The sequence below is a fragment of the Podarcis muralis genome, chromosome 16 (genome assembly GCF_964188315.1).
Source record: "Podarcis muralis chromosome 16, rPodMur119.hap1.1, whole genome shotgun sequence".
Taxonomy (NCBI): Eukaryota; Metazoa; Chordata; class Lepidosauria; order Squamata; family Lacertidae; genus Podarcis; species Podarcis muralis.
Window position 1 is genome coordinate 5,163,904 of NC_135670.1, and position 18,015 is coordinate 5,181,918.

General features: G+C 47.9%; 1 protein-coding gene across 1 annotated transcript; it reads left to right on the top strand.

Annotated features, from left to right (window-relative positions):
• The first annotated feature begins 247 nt into the window (after nt 1–247).
• SF3B4 (splicing factor 3b subunit 4) lies at nt 248–10,534 on the top strand. The gene is made up of 6 exons (XM_028709040.2): nt 248–385; nt 1,192–1,320; nt 4,918–5,460; nt 7,506–7,697; nt 9,202–9,372; nt 10,015–10,534. Exons 1-6 carry the CDS (start codon nt 352–354, stop codon nt 10,197–10,199), a joined length of 1,254 nt encoding a protein of 417 aa, XP_028564873.2. The 5' UTR covers nt 248–351; the 3' UTR covers nt 10,200–10,534.
• The last annotated feature ends 7,481 nt before the right edge of the window (nt 10,535–18,015 follow it).

Sequence of the window (18,015 nt, forward strand, 5' to 3'; positions counted from 1 at the left end):
TATTAGAATTACCTCAGAGTGTGTTTATTCCATTAGCACCTTCTTACGCACCGCAACTTCCGCTCGCCCTCTTTCAAAATGGCGGCGCCGCTTTCACCTTAGCATGGCCGGAGCGGGCGTTTCACCTCCTCCGTTTAAACCTGACGAGGGCCGACCTGCTCCTTCGCAACGTCACGTCCGCTCTCCTCTCCCCCGCCTTTAACTGCCCGCTCCTAAGATGGCCGACGGCGCCTCGGGATCGCCGGTAGTACGCGCCGCTTCCGGTGGGCGGGGCGGCGTCGGCAGTGGCTCCTGGGAGGCCGTCGTGCTTGAGGCGTTGGGGTCGCGAGGTGGTTGGAAAGTGGCGCCAAGATGGCGGCTGGGCCCATCTCTGAGAGGAACCAAGGTGAGGGCTGGGGGGCAGGTCCCGGCAGCTCCCTTCTCCAGGGCGGAGGCTGTTGAAGTGGGGGACTATTATGGGTTGGAGCCCCCCCCAAAAGAAACCTCCCCTCCCCTCTTGGCGTGGCAGGACCATTGGCTTTGCATAGGGAGGGATAAATGCTGTAGTAATAATAATAATAATAATAATAATAATAATAATAATCAGTAGTAGTAGCAGATGCTAATTATTATTGCTAACAGTACAGTCTCTATACAGGGAGAGCTTCCCCGTTGTGGAAGTGGGTGGGTGAAGTTAAAGCTGATCTTGTTAATAGCAGCAGAGGCTAATTACAATTAATAATAAAGATTTCACCAGTGCGTGAGGCTATTATTTATCATCACCTTACTGTCAGGCCAGTCTACATTGGGGTGGCTTCCCCGTTTTGCATGGTGTGGGTGACATTAAAGGCGCTATTATTATTATTACTACTACTGCCTCTTAAAAGCTACTTTTGTTTTTATTATTAAATTTAAGCTTCTATTTTTATTTGCAGTAGTGGATGCTAATTATTGCTAATAATTCGGCTTTCGTCGAAATGAAATGTTATTAAGTTGCAGCTGACTTCAGCCGTACTTGAAGTGAAAATCAATGTACATGTCTAGCTTATATGTCCATGAATTGCATAGGCCAGTTGGAAGGGATCCAAGGGTCATCTAGTCCAACCCCCCCTGTAGTGCATTCGTTTGGATGAGTTGGTGGAGAGATCTCTGAAGAGCCTGCTCTCTCTGTCCATGCAACTGATGTGTGTGTCTCTTTCCTCTCCGCTCCAGATGCCACTGTGTACGTTGGAGGCCTTGACGAAAAGGTCAGCGAACCTCTCCTGTGGGAGCTGTTCCTCCAGGCAGGTCCGGTCGTCAACACCCACATGCCCAAAGACAGAGTCACTGGCCAGCATCAAGGTAAGTGATGCCAAGAGCACGGAGCGAAGCCAGCATGTTGTTTTGGGACAGCCTTTCTCAACCTGTTGGTCCCCAGATGTTGTTGGCCTACAACTCCCATCATCCCTAGCTAGCAAGGCCAGAGCTCAGGGATGATGGGAGTTGTAGGCCAACAACATCTGGGGACCCACAGTTGAGAAACAAGGGAGCAGTGGATGTAACATGGGACCCTCCATGTTGTTGGACTCCAGTTCCCATCTGTTGTCAGCCAGGATGGCCAACCTGAGCCATAAATCTTTCTTTGCCCATGAGCCAGCGATGGACCCACCTATCTTGCAGCAAAGTCTAGTTCACTCACGTGCATAAGAATTGTCTCCTTGCGGGGTGAATAGTCAGTAATTTCTGTGCATATAAGGCGCACCTTTTCCTGAGTCAGACCCATTTGCCCATCTAGCTTAGTGTTGTCTACACTGACTGGCAGCAGCTCTCCAGCATTTCAGGCAGAGGTTCTCTCCCAACCCTACCATGAGATGCCACTGGGAGTTGAACCCGGGACGTTCTGCTTGCAGAGCAGGTGCTCTTCCACTAGGCTGTGGCAGAGCGCCTGCCCTGTAGGTTTGCTTATTTTAATAGCTTTTCTTAACCCACCCTTTAAAAAGGCCCCTGTGGGCTGCCACAACAAAATAAGTCATTATAAAACAAATGAAACAGTTGCAACCTTGAAAAAAGGAAAGGACAAAAACGATTCTAAATATACAAAAACAATATGCACATGTCAGGGCCACCCAAGGTCCCAGCTCACAAGAGACCAACGCCAAGTCCAGCTTATGTACAAAAGCTTTTATTGAAGAACATTGTTAGCTCCACATCCGAGGCGCGTGACCCCACGTCTGTTAAGCTTAGACCGCTGAAGTCCCTTCTGAATCAGTCCCGCCTCTACACCAGTTTAAGAGGCTTGCGCTGGACCACCTCTTCCTCTCCTTCCTTTTCCGCAGGGTCTTTCTGCCCCCCTGGGTTCCCTCCCTCCGGGATTCCCCAGAGGCTGAATCCTCTGACGCCTGCTCCCCCCTCCTCCGTGCTTTGGGACCAGGCTCCTCCTCCGGGCTCTCCTCACTTCCGCGCGCCTCCACATTTGAACTTGGCGCGCGTACGCTGCTTCTGACCTTCCTTTTGACACTTACACTGCTCTCGGTACTACTCTCCGCCCCTTCCGGCAGGACGTCTTGCCCCGATCTCCTTCCCCTCTCTGCTTCCTGCTCTGCTCCGTCTGACACACTGGGAACTCCACCCCCTTCACTCCGTTCAGGCGGAGAAGCCGGTCCCGATCTCCAACTCCCACTGGGGGTTCCCCTGCTGCTGCCCTGCTCCTGACTACTCCCCCCTGTGGCTCCCCTTGGCCTGACCAGGGGCGCTCCCTTTTGGGAATCCTCCGATTCACTGGAGAGACTCATGGAACCCCTCGACTCATTGTCATCTTCTTCCTCGTCGCCCTGGGATCCTTCCCCCTCGCTCTCAGTCTCCTCCTTCATCTGCGCCTCTCTCCCTGAACCCCTGACAGCACATTTAAAAACAATTACAATGTAAAAATGGTTGCGGTACTGGGACAATTTCTATAGTTAAAGCATTCACATACCTTCCTTCCATGATATTTATCCCAGGTCGCTTACAGTGCAAACTGAAACAAGCAAATAACCCCTCTCCCCCACCCAGCAAAGCAGTGGCTCCCGAATCTTTTGGGACCACCACCCCCTGGTTCTGTAAACTTATACTGTGTGCCCCCTACCTTATAAAAAGCATAATTCAGAATAGCGGTTTGCATGTCACACCGAGGAAGATAATAACACAATAAAATTCAGAGCTCTTACGATTAATTGCACACTTACCGAAAACCCAATTATAACTATTTAGTTTAATTGACTGGGACCGGTTATAAGGAACATACGTCTTCCTTTCTAGAACAGATCCACTGGTCTGTTTCTGGACGCAATTCAAAGTGCTGCGTATGACCCGTAAAGCCCTGCATGTCCTAGGTCTCTGAAAGACCACAATTCCTCATGTGAACCTGCCTGGGTTTTGAGATCTTTGGGGGAGACCCTTCTCTCAATACTGCCACCCTGACAGCTGGGGACATGGGAAAGGGCCTTCTTGGTGGTGGCCGCTCCCAGACTTTGGACCTCCCTTTCTCCTTGTCCTTTCTCAGGGAGGTGAAGAACCCGTTCCAACAGGCTTTGGGGAATTGACTGCTTTTAATGAAAGGGCTGATGCTGTGCTGCTTTTATTGTAATTATTTGTATGTTTTAAACAAATTTTATATATGTATATAGTTTGAATTCCATCAATGCTTAATTGTTTTTTAAAGATGGTTCCCCCCCCCCCCCCAAATGCTTTTAGCAATCCTTGGTTTTTTATCTGTAAACCACCTTGATTCCCATCAGGAAAAAGGACTGAGTATAAATATAACAGCAGCAGTAGCAATAATAATAATAATAATAATAATAATAATAATAATAATAATACAACAAAACTGATGAACTTGATCCAGTGGTACCAGCTTCTTAAATTATTTATACCTCTAGCACCTCCCTGCCATCCCCTTGGCTCCTTCGGGTCACCTTTCCCCAGGTATTCCCACCAACATCTCTGGGAACCACTTTGTAAAGGGACAGTGAGTTGCCATCTACTCACAGCAGATGCATTAAACCTAGTGGCTAGCTTGGGTTCCATTAATTTCATTGGGTCTGCTCTTGAGTTGAACTTGGACATCTACAGCCCTCATACACAAACATTGCATTGTGTACTTTTAAGCTAGGGTTGCTATATCTCCAGGATTGTCTGGAAATGTCGATGAAAATCCGACAGTGCCATTTTTGGCCAATTTTCCATAAAAACAGCTCAAAAATGGCACTTATATGCCATTTTGCCCCCAAAGCTCAACAGCTTTGCTAAAAAAACAAACAAAACCCTCTACAATCTGTCCAGATTTTCACTGTTTGGCAACCCTATTTTATTTTATTTTAAAATTCATTTTTATTAAAATTTCCACTTTAACAAGCCAATCAAATCACATTAAATATTCCAGATTATACATATACATATCAAGTAATCCAAATATTCTGCCAATTTATAAATTTTTAATAGGACTTCCCATGTTTCAAGTTTGGAGGGTTCTGGTAATCTCATACGCACTGGTGTTTCTGCCGAATCAACCCAAAGGTCATTACGCTGCTGGCAGCTGCCATCTTCACTCAGTTCTGATAAAATTACTGAGCAGACACTTAGCCTTTTTAAAAAAAAATTAATCATTTTTTCAATACAAACAACAACGAAAAAAACCATATACAACAAAAACCACAATAACACTAATAACACAATTTAACAATTCAGATTTGAGTACTGATATACCCATAACTATACCTTTTTAACAATTTTCCCCCACCTCTCCTCCCCCTACTTCCCACCACTGTCCGCCTTATTGCTTAAGTATTTCTTCCTGATTTCTTCATATTTATCCATTCTTAATTTGCGTCGATATGTGATTCGTTCGTAAGTAACTAGACGCTTAGACTTGATTTCATGGCAACCCTGTTTTAAGCGTCTTTCTCATCCGTCTCCTTCCAGGCTATGGGTTTGTGGAGTTCCTTAGCGAGGAGGATGCCGACTACGCCATCAAGATCATGAACATGATCAAGCTGTACGGGAAGCCGATCCGGGTGAACAAGGCCTCGGCCCACAACAAGAACCTGGACGTGGGCGCCAACATCTTCATCGGCAACCTGGACCCGGAGATTGACGAGAAGCTCCTCTACGACACGTTCAGCGCCTTCGGGGTCATCCTCCAGACCCCCAAGATCATGCGCGACCCGGACACGGGCAACTCCAAGGGGTACGCCTTCATCAACTTTGCCAGCTTCGACGCCTCCGACGCCGCCATCGAGGCCATGAACGGACAGTACCTGTGCAACCGCCCCATCACCGTCTCCTACGCCTTCAAGAAGGACTCCAAGGGTGAGAGGCACGGCTCGGCGGCCGAGCGCCTCCTGGCCGCCCAGAACCCCCTCTCGCAGGCCGACCGGCCCCACCAGCTCTTCGCCGACGCCCCTCCCCCGCCCTCGGTGCCCACCCCGGTCGTCACCACCTTGGGGCCAGGCGTCACCCCGCCAGGTATGCAGCCCCTTCTTTTCCTTTCGATATTCTAAACTGGCTGGTGTTTTTCAATTTAGGTCTCTCTCTCCCCAATCCCTCTCCCTGTGTCTCTGTCTCATGGGTTTCGAGAGCATTGAGAGTTGGCTGGTAGCCATGATGGCAATGTTCTTCCTCCACAGGCAGTAGTAATGATAATAATAATAATAATAATAATGATAATAATAATAATAAATAACTTTATTTATACCCCGTCCTCCCCCGCCAGAGCTGGGCTCAGGGCAGCTAACATCAATAAAATTTCAGTAAAAACATAATAAGAAAAAAAAAGAAACAATTTAAAATACAGGTTAAAAAGCAAAGTAGTGATTCAGAAGAGCTGGAAACCACTGGGGGAGAATGCTCTTCAGCTCAGTTCCTGCTTGTGGGCTTCCCATTGTGGTCGTCCACTGCCAGAATGGGATGCAGGTCTGCTCTAGCAGCCAGGCTATTCTGATGTCCTTATGGAGCCTCCAGATCTACAGGCAGTCTCGACTCCTAGGCCCTTAGGGGTATTTGGACCCTGTAAGAACAGGAGGCTGGACTAAATGGACTACTCACCTGATCCAGCAGCCAGGCTCTACTTACTGAATTAAAGAAAGTCACAGAGGGCAATGCTATCAGTGGCTGGTTGCTGGAAACTGGAAGAGGGAAGAGTGCTGTTGTGATTCAGTCCTGCTTGCCAGTTTCCCTTTGGGCTAGGAAAATGCAACCTGTGCTGCTGATAGAAGTAGTGCGACTCACGCAACACGTTGGTGATTGATATACACAGAATAATAATTATACATTCTTTATCAACCTTCTGAGAAGAATACAAAACATTAAACAAAGCCACAGAGACTTGCGAACTACCCAGCCTAAGATGAACTTATAATGTGTGGTTTCAATAGATTTTTCAAATGCTTAACTCAGTCTTTTAGATAAGTTCCTGAAGATACCAACAAAAGGTTAAGTTCGGTGTTATTCACAATACCGAGAGATGCTAGTGGAGTTGTAGATAGATGTTAATGAAGTTGTAGATGACAGGGTGCCGGCGTTTTGCACCTGTTTCGCCCTGGCAGTCCAAGCTTTTACTGGGGCTTGCAGGTAGCACACTCCCAAGGGATACAGTATTATCTTGGGAGTTGAACATCTCATTGGGGGTATTGAGAATATCACCGAACTTGCCTTTTGTTGGTATCTTCATGGGGGACACCTGGACCCCAACTCACATAACCTCTGACTATTGGTCACATTGCTTAGATGCAAGGTAATGGGAGTTGATGTCCCTCTCCCTTGAGGTCAAGCTTCAGTTGATCAGTTGGGTGGTAGGCTTTGCTTTAACTGGCAAGGCCGAGGCTCAAGGGCGCACCAGTTTTCTGTTGTTCTGGTGGTTTGCTGTTGTAGCTGTGCGCCTGGGTAGATATCAAAGGAAGATGCTGGGCAGATGGAAGAAGGGACTTCTGTGGAACCCATATCTGCAGGAGGCAGTGATGACCACCAACACGAACGGCTTTAAAAGAGGATCACACAAATTCATGGAGCAGGAGAAGGCTTGCAATGGCTTCTAGCACAAGGACTCTGCTCTGTCTCCACTGCTCCTGTGGTTTCCAGCTTCTGAACGCCAGTCGCTGGAGACCACAGGAGAGGAGACAGTTGTCTTCTGCTCAGGTCCTGCTTCTGGGTTTCCCAAAATGGGCATCTGCTTGGTCACTGTGAAACAGGGGTGCGAACTTAAATAAAATACTGCTGGGCCTAGGTAAAATACTGCTGTATAATCAATCACACACCCATCTGAATGCGAATGTCCATCAACTTTGTGGGGGCCCAGCCCCACAAATATTTTATTGTAGGGGCCTAGGAGTTGGCTCCTATGCTGTGATAACAGAATGCTGGACTAGATGGGCCATTGGCCTGATCCAGTCAACTGTTCTTATGCTCCTATGAACATGCCTTTCCTTTTAACAGCGTGGGATCTTTGTTGTACGGAATTTCAGGGTTTCTCTTCCTTCAGTATCTCCTAACGTTCTCCTTTCCACCCTGCACAGGCATCCCGCCACCTGGGTCGTTCCCTCCGCCAGTGCCGCCACCAGGAGCCATGCCCCCGGGGATGCCGCCAGCCATGCCGCCCCCACCCATGCCGCCTGGCGCCGGTGCCCCAGGACCGCCTTCCGGAGGTGCTCCTGGAGGGGCACACCCTCCCCACCCGCATCCTTTCCCTCCAGGTGGGATGCATCCAGGTACGTTTTGCCTTTGGGGGCAACTCTTCCTCCCTCTCTCTGCAAAATAACCACAGCACCCTCCGTTGCAGTGGACCACTGCCTTCCTCTTAGGGCACTTACTGTTTTCATTTTAACTAAACAATTTTTATGCTGCTTACTGTAGTTTCTAAGCAATTTAACAATGTACAATACAGCTGTACCTTGGTTTTCAAACAGCTTAGTTCCCGAACGTTTTGGCTCCTGAACGTTGCAAAACTGGAAGTGACTGTTCTGGTTTGTGAACTATTTTTGGAAGCCGAACGTCCGACGGGGCTTCTGATTGGCTGCAGGAACTTCCTGCAGCCAATCAGAAGCCGCAGTTTGGTTTTTGAACGTTTTGGAAGTTGAACGGACTTCCGTAACTGATTCCATTCGACTTCCAAGGTACAGTGGTACCTCGGGTTACATACGCTTCAGGTTACAGATTCTTCTATCCCAGAAATAGTACTTCGGGTTAAGAATTTTGCTTCCGGATGAGGACAGAAATCGTGCTCCGGCGGCGCAGCGGCAGCGGGAGGCCCCATTAGCTAAAGTGGTGCTTCAGGTTAAGAACAGTTTCAGGTTAAGAATGGACCTCCGGAACGAATTAAGTACGTAACCAGAGGTACCACTGTACGACTGTATAAAGAATACAATCTGATTAAAATCATAGAACCAGACTTCAGTTAAAATTGCTTGCTGGAGTAAAATCTTCATTGGGCACTGGAATGTCAGGAGGGAGCGGGCTTGTCTGACCTATGGAACTCACTTCCAGCTGAGGTTGAACAGGCCCTTTACCTGCTGAACCTCTGGTGCCCAGCGGGGGCTTTTTATTTCCTTATTTTATTCCCTTTTTATTTTGTGGAACTGGGCCCTTGATATTGACTGCAGCATAGCACCTGGGTCATGGGGAACCACCAACAGCAACTTCCCCGGAGACCTTAGTGATTAAGCAGGGATATGAGGGGTCGGGCAGTCCCTGAGGCACCCTGGAGCTAAATAGTTAAGGGTCTTTCAAGATGCGCAGAGGTGTGTCTGGCACCCTCACTGCACAGCTTCTAGCAAATGCTGAAGGCTTACCTCTTCACCCTGGTTCTTGACGCTTGAGTTTTCAGAACCCATCTTATTTTTGCAATTGCAAGTACAGTCATACCTCGGGTTACAGACGCTTCGGGTTGCCCGTTTTTGGGTTGCGCACTGCGCCGAACCTGGGAGTACCGGAACGGGTTACTTCCAGGTTTCAGTGCATGCACAGAAGCGCTAAATCACACTTTGTGCATGCGCAGAAGTGCCGAATTGCGACCCGCGCATGCACAGACGCAGCACTGTGGGTTGCAAACATGCCTCCCGCACGGATCATGATTGCATCCCGAGCGCCCACTGTAGTTTCAAACTTAACGTTGTGTTTTGATGTTGCACCTGCCCTGGGATCTTCAGGTGGAGGGCAGATAACAAATAACACTACTGCGAATATTCCTACTAACTTCTCCACCTGTGTTTCCAGGAATGCCGCAGATGCAGGTACATCACGGGATGCCTGGGATGGGCCCTCATCACCCAGGACCACCGGGGGCAGGAGGCCAGCCGCCCCCCCGCCCTCCCCCAGGCATGCCCCACCCTGGACCCCCGCCCATGGGCATGCCGCCCCGGGGCCCTCACTTTGGATCGCCGATGGGTAAGTGCCGACAAGGCTTGGAAGGATCCTTTCAAGTTTCTCTTTTTGTTTAGTACAGGAACTCCTTTGGGAGGTGAATCTTTTTCAGCTAGTTTCTTCCTTATACCCTGTTCTTTCATTTGCATGAAGTGGAACTACAGTGGTACCTCGCAAGACGAATGCCTCGCAAGACAAAAAACTCGCTAGACGAAAGGGTTTTTTGTTTTTTGAGCTGCTTCGCAAGACGATTTTCCCTATGGGCTTGCTTCGCAAGACGGAAACGTCTTGCAAGTTTGTTTCCTTTTTCTTAACACCGTTAATACAGTTGCGACTTGACTTCGAGGAGCAACTCATAGAACGCGGTGTGGTAGCCTTTTTTGAGGTTTCTAAAGACTTTGGTGATTTTTGAAGCTTTTCCAAAACTTTCCCAACACCGTGCTTCGCAAGACGAAAAAAATCGCAAGACGACAAAACTCGCGGAACGAATTAATTTCGTCTTGCGAGGCACCACTGTACAGATCTCAAATACGGGAGGGCGAGGGAGGGTTAAATCTTTCCCCACGTGCTGCTTCTTTTGGCGGGGGCGCTTGCTCGTTCTGTGCTGCCCCTTGTTTCTCCCAGCCTGTTGTCTAATCCAGATGCCTCTTCTTCTTCCTCCCCCAGGTCATCCAGGCCCCATGCCCCCACACGGGATGCGTGGGCCGCCTCCCTTGATGCCGCCCCACGGATACAACGGGCCCCCTCGGCCCCCGCCCTACGGCTACCAGCGCATCCCTCTCCCCCCTCGGCCCACCCAGAGACCCATGGTGCCGCCCCGAGGGCCCATGCGGGGGCCCATGCCCCCCTAAGCAAGACAGCCCAACCACAGGCCAGCGTAAGAAAAGGATCTTCCTTCCTTCCTTCCACGGATTCTTCAGATTTATCGTTTTCTTTCTTTTCTCTCTGGACAAACATTCCAGTGTTTCGTGTTTTTGCTTTCCCTGCGTGAAAAGAGGCTGCCCACCAACTTGGCAGTGTTGAAGGTCTTTGCTTATCTTTCCTGTTATTAATTTTTTTTTAGCTCCATCGCCTCCTGGAAGACGGAACAGGGTTTTAACGTTATTTTTTTATTACTGTTGTTACAATTCCTCTTTGTGACACCCAACTTAGCCATGTGATTTGCAAATAAAAGTCTGGGAAGATGCTCCTAATATTATTATTTTTTAAAATAAAATAAAATAACAGTGCTCCTTCTACCAGCACCTGCCCATCCTTAGGGCTCCGGCTGGTTATTTTTAGGCTTCTGTGGTGGATTTTCTCTTAATTAACCACACCAGTTGTGATCTCTAAGCTTTACTTGGTAAAAAACAACAACAGCTGCTGGGGAACCCACAAAAGTGGAGTCTAGAGGCCTATGCATCACACAGGCTTTTAGAGAGGCATTCCGCCACCTTACATTTACACATGTATAGGAATTAAGTCACATTCTCAGAGGAAAAGCGGGTATTGTCTGATCTGGATGCCTGGTTCAGCAAGATGAACAGGATGTCTGCTCTCAAAGGCTCTTTTTCCTGTGCAAATTTGCATGACACACTTTAAAGACAGTCTGAGTAAGCAGATTCTCTTTACCAATACCCTTTCACACTTTTTTTTTTTTTTAACATCTCTTCACATGTAGGCTGTCTTATGAAAGATATACTATAATTCCCACCACACCTACAAAGGTCCAACAGGGTGCCAGGCACTGTCTACGAATGCCTTCGGGGCTATGTGCAGTCTGTCATAGGTGGTTGGCTGTGGAGTTCAGCATTTTGGCGCCCTAATCCTTAATGCTGATTTTATTCTGGGTGTGTTCAGTGAAAAATTGCTTCACCTCCAAAACCTGCAGCTTAGGGGTGTGAGTATTTTTGTTGGGGGGGCCTTTATTCATCCTACCTCTCTTTTAAATCTGAACCAGTGAAGGTGGTGAATGTCCTGTGTGAGTGCCTGGAGGCGGTTGGAGGATGGATAGCTGCTAACAGATTGAGGTTGAATCCTGACAAGACAGAAGTACTGTTCTTCGGGGACAGGAGGCGGGTGGGTGTGGAGGACTCCCTGGTCCTGAATGGGGTAACTGTGCCCCGGAAGGACCAGGTGCGCAGCCTGGGAGTCATTTTGGACTCACAGCTGTCCATGGAGGTGCAGGTTAATTCTGTGTCCAGGGCGGCTGTCTACCAGCTCCACCTGGTACGCAGGCTGAGACCCTCCTTGCCTGCGGACTGTCTCGCCAGAGTGGTGCATGCTCTAGTTATCTCCCACTTGGACTACTGCAATGTGCTCTACGTGGGGCTACCTTTGAAGGTGACCTGGAAACTGCAATTAATCCAGAATGCGGCAGCTAGACTGGTGACTGGGAGCGGCCGCCGAGACCACATAACATTGGTCCTGAAAGATCTGCATTGGCTCCCAGTACGATTCTGAGCACAATTCAAAGTGTTGGTGCTGACCTTTAAAGCCCTAAGCGGCGTCAGCCCAGTATACCTGAAGGAGCATCTCCACCCCCATCATTCAGCCCAGACACTGAGATCCAGCACCGAGGGCCTTCTGGCGGTTCTCTCATTGCGAGAAGTGAGGTTACAGGGAACCAGACAGAGGGCCTTCTCGATAGTGGCGCCCGTCCTGTGGAACGCCCTCCCTTCAGATGTCAAGGAAATAAGCAGCTATCTTATTTTTAAAAGACTTCTGAAGGCAGCCCTGTTTAGGGAAGTTTTTAATATTTAATGCTGTATTGTTTTTAACACTTGATGGGGGCCGCCCAGAGTGGCTGGGGAAACACAGCCAGATGGGTGGGGTATAAATTATTATTATTATTATTATTATTACTATTCACCTGCCAAAAAGGCTCCCAGACTTTCTGGCGTGGGAAGTTGCCTTGCACTGAGTCAGATCATTGGTCCATATACCTCAGGATTGTCTGCACTAACTGGCAGCCGCTTTCCAGGGGTTTCAGGCAGAGTTGTTGCCCAGCGGTACTCAGAGATGCCATTGGGGGATTGAACCTGGGGCAAGGCAGATTCTCTGCCACTGAGCTATGGCTTAAAATGCAATCCGTTCATATGGGGAACTTGCAGGATAGGCCACTTTTGTTCTTAAGCCGTTTGGCGCAGATGTTGCAACTTAACAATGATAAGAACATGCCAGGTCTTGGGAGGAAATTGCTCTCGGCCTTCCCAGGGTCCGTTTTGGAGGGTAACGCTCCCCTCTTTTGAGGTTTGCGCAAGAAAAGTAGGGTGGAAACACTATACTAGTTACTGTGCGGTGCAGAAGTTTCTTCGCAACGTGCCTCGGGGGAAATTATGTGTATAACGCAGAACGTGATTGACAAGTTTCCGGAACAACTCACTCGGTGCGATCACAGGGAGGGAAACTGATAATTAAGCCAGCAATTCAATTAAAAGAAGAGGAATCGGTGCATGGAGAACTTGACACCTTCCTTGACAGCCTGAGAGGGTTCAAATTTAACATTATGCAAAGGGGGTCTCTGCCACTCCCTCTTCTGCCACCGAAGTTTCGATTTCAGAAGCTGTTGCCTTAAAACATCATTTTCACACGCCCCAGGAGTTCTCCAGATGTTTTGAACCGGAACTTCCATCAGTCTTTGCTTGGGGGAATTGTACAAAATTTTCTTGTGGGTACCAGGTTGCCTGACATTTAAGGGGTGAGAAAGTCCTTAATGCAGCGTGTGGTTAAACTATGAAACTCTCTCCCGTGGGACAGTGATAGCTCTGTAAAGGTAAAGGGACCCCTGACCATTAAATCCAGTCGTGGCAGACTCTGGGGTTGCGGCGCTCATCTCGCTTTATTGGCCGAGGGAGCCGGCGCACAGCTTCCGGGTCATGTGGCCAGCATGACTAAGCTGCTTCTGGCGAACCAGAGCAGCGCACGGAAACACCGTTTACCTTCCCCCCGGAGCGGTACCTATTTATCTACTTGCACTTTGACATGCTTTCAAACTGCTAGGTTGGCAGGAGCAGGGACCGAGCAACGGGAGCTCACCCCATCGCGGGGATTCGAGCCGCCGACCTTCTGATCGGCAACCCCTAGGCTCTGGTTTAACCCACAGCACCACCCGTGTCCCCATTGCGACCACATACACCCCTAAACACGAAGGACTGTGCCGCAGCTTCCTTCCACTAGAGGTCGCAGCTCAAAGAACCAAACCTCCTGAGAACTCTTCCGGATTCCTTTCACGTGCATTCCCAGGGGACGTTTCCAGACTGTCGCTATTTTGGGGTGGGAGTCAGTCATGCGCCGGTGGTGCAGTTGCAGCTGAGCGGGAGGTCTTGCGCAACAAACCCATTTTCCCCCATCCAAAGAACCGAGCTTTTGCGATAAGAAAAGTGACGGGGAGTTGCACAGCGGGGGGGGGGGGGTATGTATGTTGCCTTGCTGCAACATATAATCTAGCCTTGCAATCAAAGCGGAGTGAAATTAGCTAAGTAATTAGCTGGTGTCATCTAGCCTCCCTGCAAACAGATGCAGGAGGAGCAGTCTATATAAGCCAGGCTTCCTCAACCCGCCAGATGTTTTTGGACTACAACTCCCATGATCCCTAGCTAGCAGGACCAGTGGTCAGGGATGATGGGAATTGGGAGTCTCGAAACATCTGGCGGGCCGAGGTTGAGGAAGCCTGATATAGGCAGCTCATCTGAAAGAACTCCAGCTTGCTTGGAGCAGCACCACAGGAAGCCAAACGATGGAGGAATCGGGACAGAAGGACTTTTTCACGTGGTCCTTAAACAGTGGAACTCACTTCCACAGCAGGCAGTGGTGGCCAACAACTTAGATTCCTTTTTGAAAAGGATTGGGCAAATCCATGGATTAGGAGAGGGCTCTGCTCACCCTCCAGAGCTGCTTCTGAATATTAGTTACTGGAAATTGCAGGAGCAGAGAGTGCCTTTTCTTGCTATGAGGTTCCTGCTCTTTGCTATGAGGTTGCTATCCTGCTCTTTGGGCCAATCAGGACACTGGACTGGGTGAGCCCTCTGGCCTCATCCTGCAGCCAGGCTCTCCTGATGTCCTTATACAGGTGAAACTCGAGAAATTAGAATATCGTGGAAAAGTTCATTTATTTCAGTAATTCAACTTAAAAGGTGAAACTAATATATGAGACTCATGGCATGCAAAGATATGTCAAGGCTTTATTTGTTATAATTGTGATGATCATGGCATACAGTTAATGAAAGCCCCAAATTAACAATCTCAGAAAATTAGAATATTAAATGAAATCAGCAAAACAAGGATTGCAAATAGAGCAAATATTGGACCTCTGAGAAGTAGAAGCATGCATATGTACTCAGTACTTGCATGAATTACTGCCTCAATGTGGTGTGGCATGGATGCTATCAGCCTGTGGCACTGCTGAAGTGTTATGGAAGACCAGGATGCTTCAGCTCTTCTGCATTGCTCGGTCTTATGTCTCTCATCTTTCTCTTGGCAATGCCCCATCGATTCTCTATGGGGTTCAGGTCAGGTGAGTTTGCTGGTGAGTAATCCCATGGGCATTGAACCAGCTTTTGGTACTTTTGGCAGTGTGGGCAGTCTATCTCCTATATTAGTTTCACCTTTTAAGTTGAATTACCGAAATAAATGAACTTTCCCACAGTATTCTAATTTTTCGAGTTTCACCTGTAGAATCTCCAGGTCCAGACACAGATTCCTATGTTCTTAGGGCAGTTGGCCCCTGTGAGAATAGGATGCTGGACTCGGGGATAGGATGGCCAGGTCTTGCAGGTTATCCTTATTTCCTTCAGTCCTCAGACAACAATTGGCCGGTCCAACGGTGTGGAAGCATATTGGTAGGGCTCCGCCAGGTTCAACACATACCGAGGCGATCGCTGCTGTCCTTTGATAAGGGAGCCACTCAAGCCCTATTGAACGAGTGCATACAGCAGGTGTTGTCTTTCATTCATCACAACAGCCTGCCAGCTGGCAATTTCCACATCTGAAGAGCCCGGCTGGATACTGGGCCATCACAGTCCATTATCCTGTTCTCACAGAGACCAAATGCCCCTAAGAACCTTGAAATCTAGATAGACTGCCACTGGGCCTGGAGGTTCCATCACCTTCTGCATTCAAACAGGCACCACCACTAAGATCTACCACACGGGTGATAATTTATGTTGGAAGTGTAAAGAAAAGGAGGGTACCTTTTTTCATATGTGGTGGACATGTCCCAAGGTGAAAGACTTCTGGGAAAAGATTTACAATGAATTGAAAAAGATGTTGAAATAGACTTTTATTTTAAAAAAACACCCAGAAGCCTTTCTACTTGGAATAACAGGTTTGGAAGTGCCCAGGAAAGATGTTAGATTGTTTTTGTATGCCACAACTGCAGCAAGAATTTTGTTAGCCAAAAATTGAAAATCACAAGAAATACCAACAGTGGAGGAATGGCAGATGAAGATGATGGACTTTTTGGAGCTGGCCGACCTGACCGGAAGAATCCGCGAACAGAAATAGGAGTACCACCAAGAAGAATGGAAAAAATTTAAGGAGTATTTAGTTAAATACTCTTAAGATAACATAAGTAGAATAATTTGTAAGTACCAAATTGGCTTAGGAGTTAAATATGTTAAATTGCATAACACTATGGATAGAAGTGAAAATGAAAAGAAAGAAAGATGTTAATTGACCAAGTTAATTTTATTTGAAAATAGTGTTGGAAAACTGCTACGATGAGTTATATGGAAATTCAGCTGGGGGATTTGAGGAAGTCGTCTAACAATGAAATCAAAAGTGGGGTTATAATAGTTAGGGTAAATGTTTGTTTGTTTGTTTTCTTTTATATTGTAATGTTTTTCTTTTATGTTTGCTATAAATTTGGAAAACCAATAATTTTTTTTGGAAACCCCCTCCCCCCAAAAACAGGCACTGCCACTGAGCTACACTCTGCCCATCCTTGATTGCATTCTGACCACACACCAGGGATTGGTCATCCAGACCTTTGGCTGTGTACCTGACCTGATAGGGTCTCTCTTCCCCCTAGCCAGCCGTTCTCCATCCCACCGTGAGCACAGCCTTGTAAGTTCCCCACTGTATCTGTTTCCTTACCCTGCAATTTTCAGATCTGCTTTCCCTCTGCTCTGCTCCAGCGACTGCGGTGCAATTGAAAAAGCTAGCCTCTCCACACACACACCCCCACCTCCAGGATCTGAGTGCGTTGCGTGGTGTTCTCTGTTCTGAGAACTCTGAGTAACGCAAGAAGAAAGGGAAAAAAACCACCCTCCACGAAATGAGCTGTTGCTGACAGTACAACGAAGGGCTGCAATTTACATCCGTTCGCCTCGCACGTTAATTTCACAGCCAGGCAGAAGGATGTTGCTAAGACCCTGCTGTTTTGAGAAATGGTTGTTTGCAGGTTGAGAGGCAGACGGAATACGAGGATTAAAAAATAAAATTAAAGGGAGAAACCTTAAACCTCTGGTGGTGATGGGATCTTTCAAATTTCCTGGTTAGGTGTAAATGCCAAAATGAGAAGAGGGGTGAAGAGTTTCTTTTATTTTAAGAATAAAAGAAGAGGCTGCTGGAACAGTCTATCTCATCCAACGACCTGTTCTCACACCAGCCAACCAGGGACCTCAACTGGAAACCCGTAAACAGGACCTTAGCAAAAGGCCACTCTCCCCTCCTGTGGTTTCTAGCCTTCAGCTGTGGGGTGCAGAACATTGCCTTTCTGGCTAATAGCCACCAATAGCCCTGTATGGAAGTGAGAGCTGGACCATAAAGAAGGCTGATTGCCGAAGAATGGATGCTTTTGAATTCTGGTGCTGGAGGAGACTCTTGAGAGTCCCATGGACTGCAAGAAGATCAAACCTCTCCATTCTGAAGGAAATTAGCCCTGAGTGCTCACTGGAAGGACAGATCCTGAAGCTGAGGCTCCAATACTTTGGCCACCTCGTGAGAAGAGAAGACTCCCTGGAAAAGACCCTGATGTTGGGAAAGATGGAGGGTGCAAGGAGAAGGGGACGACAGAAGACGAGATGGTTGGACAGTGTTCTCGAAGCGACCAGCATGAGTTTGACCAAACTGCGGGAGGCAGTGGAAGACAGGAGTGCCTGGTGTGCTCTGGTCCAGGGGGCCATGAAGAGTTGGACACGACTAAACGACTAAACAACAACAACAACAAAAAGCCCTTTCCTCCTCCATGAATTTATCCAGTCCTCTTTTAAAGCCATCTAGATTAGTGGCCGTCACTGTCTCCTGCAGCAGTGAGTTCCACTACGCACCGTGTGAATAAGGGGTTTCTTTTATCTGTCTTGAATCTTCCAACATTCATTGGATGCCTAAGAGTTCTAGTGTAATGAGAGAGGGAGGAAAAAATGTTTATCCGCTTTCTTATGGTCTTGATTTATCGGCTACTTTTAAAATGAGGCTGCATTTTAAATGGCATTTTAACCTGTATTTTAAATTGGTTTGCCCCCATTATGCTTTTTACTGTGATTTTATTGGTGTTAGCCGCCCTGAGCCTGGCTCTGGCCGGGGAGGGTGGGGTATAAATAAAATTTATTATTATTATTATTTCTGCATGCCGGGCACATATTTATAACCTCCAATCACGTCACCTCTTCCTCAACTTTCCTCTAAATTAAGAAGACACAAATGCTGCAGCCTTTCCCCACAGGGGAAATTAAGTCACGCAGTTTT

Bases quoted from the DNA above. Each gene is read 5' to 3' on its own strand.
- SF3B4 (XM_028709040.2), top strand. From the start codon at position 352: ATGGCGGCTGGGCCCATCTCTGAGAGGAACCAAG. The intron at 386-1,191 runs GTGAGGGCTGGG...TCTCCGCTCCAG, and splicing joins CATCTCTGAGAGGAACCAAG to ATGCCACTGTGTACGTTGGA. The intron at 7,698-9,201 runs GTACGTTTTGCC...CTGTGTTTCCAG, and splicing joins TCCAGGTGGGATGCATCCAG to GAATGCCGCAGATGCAGGTA.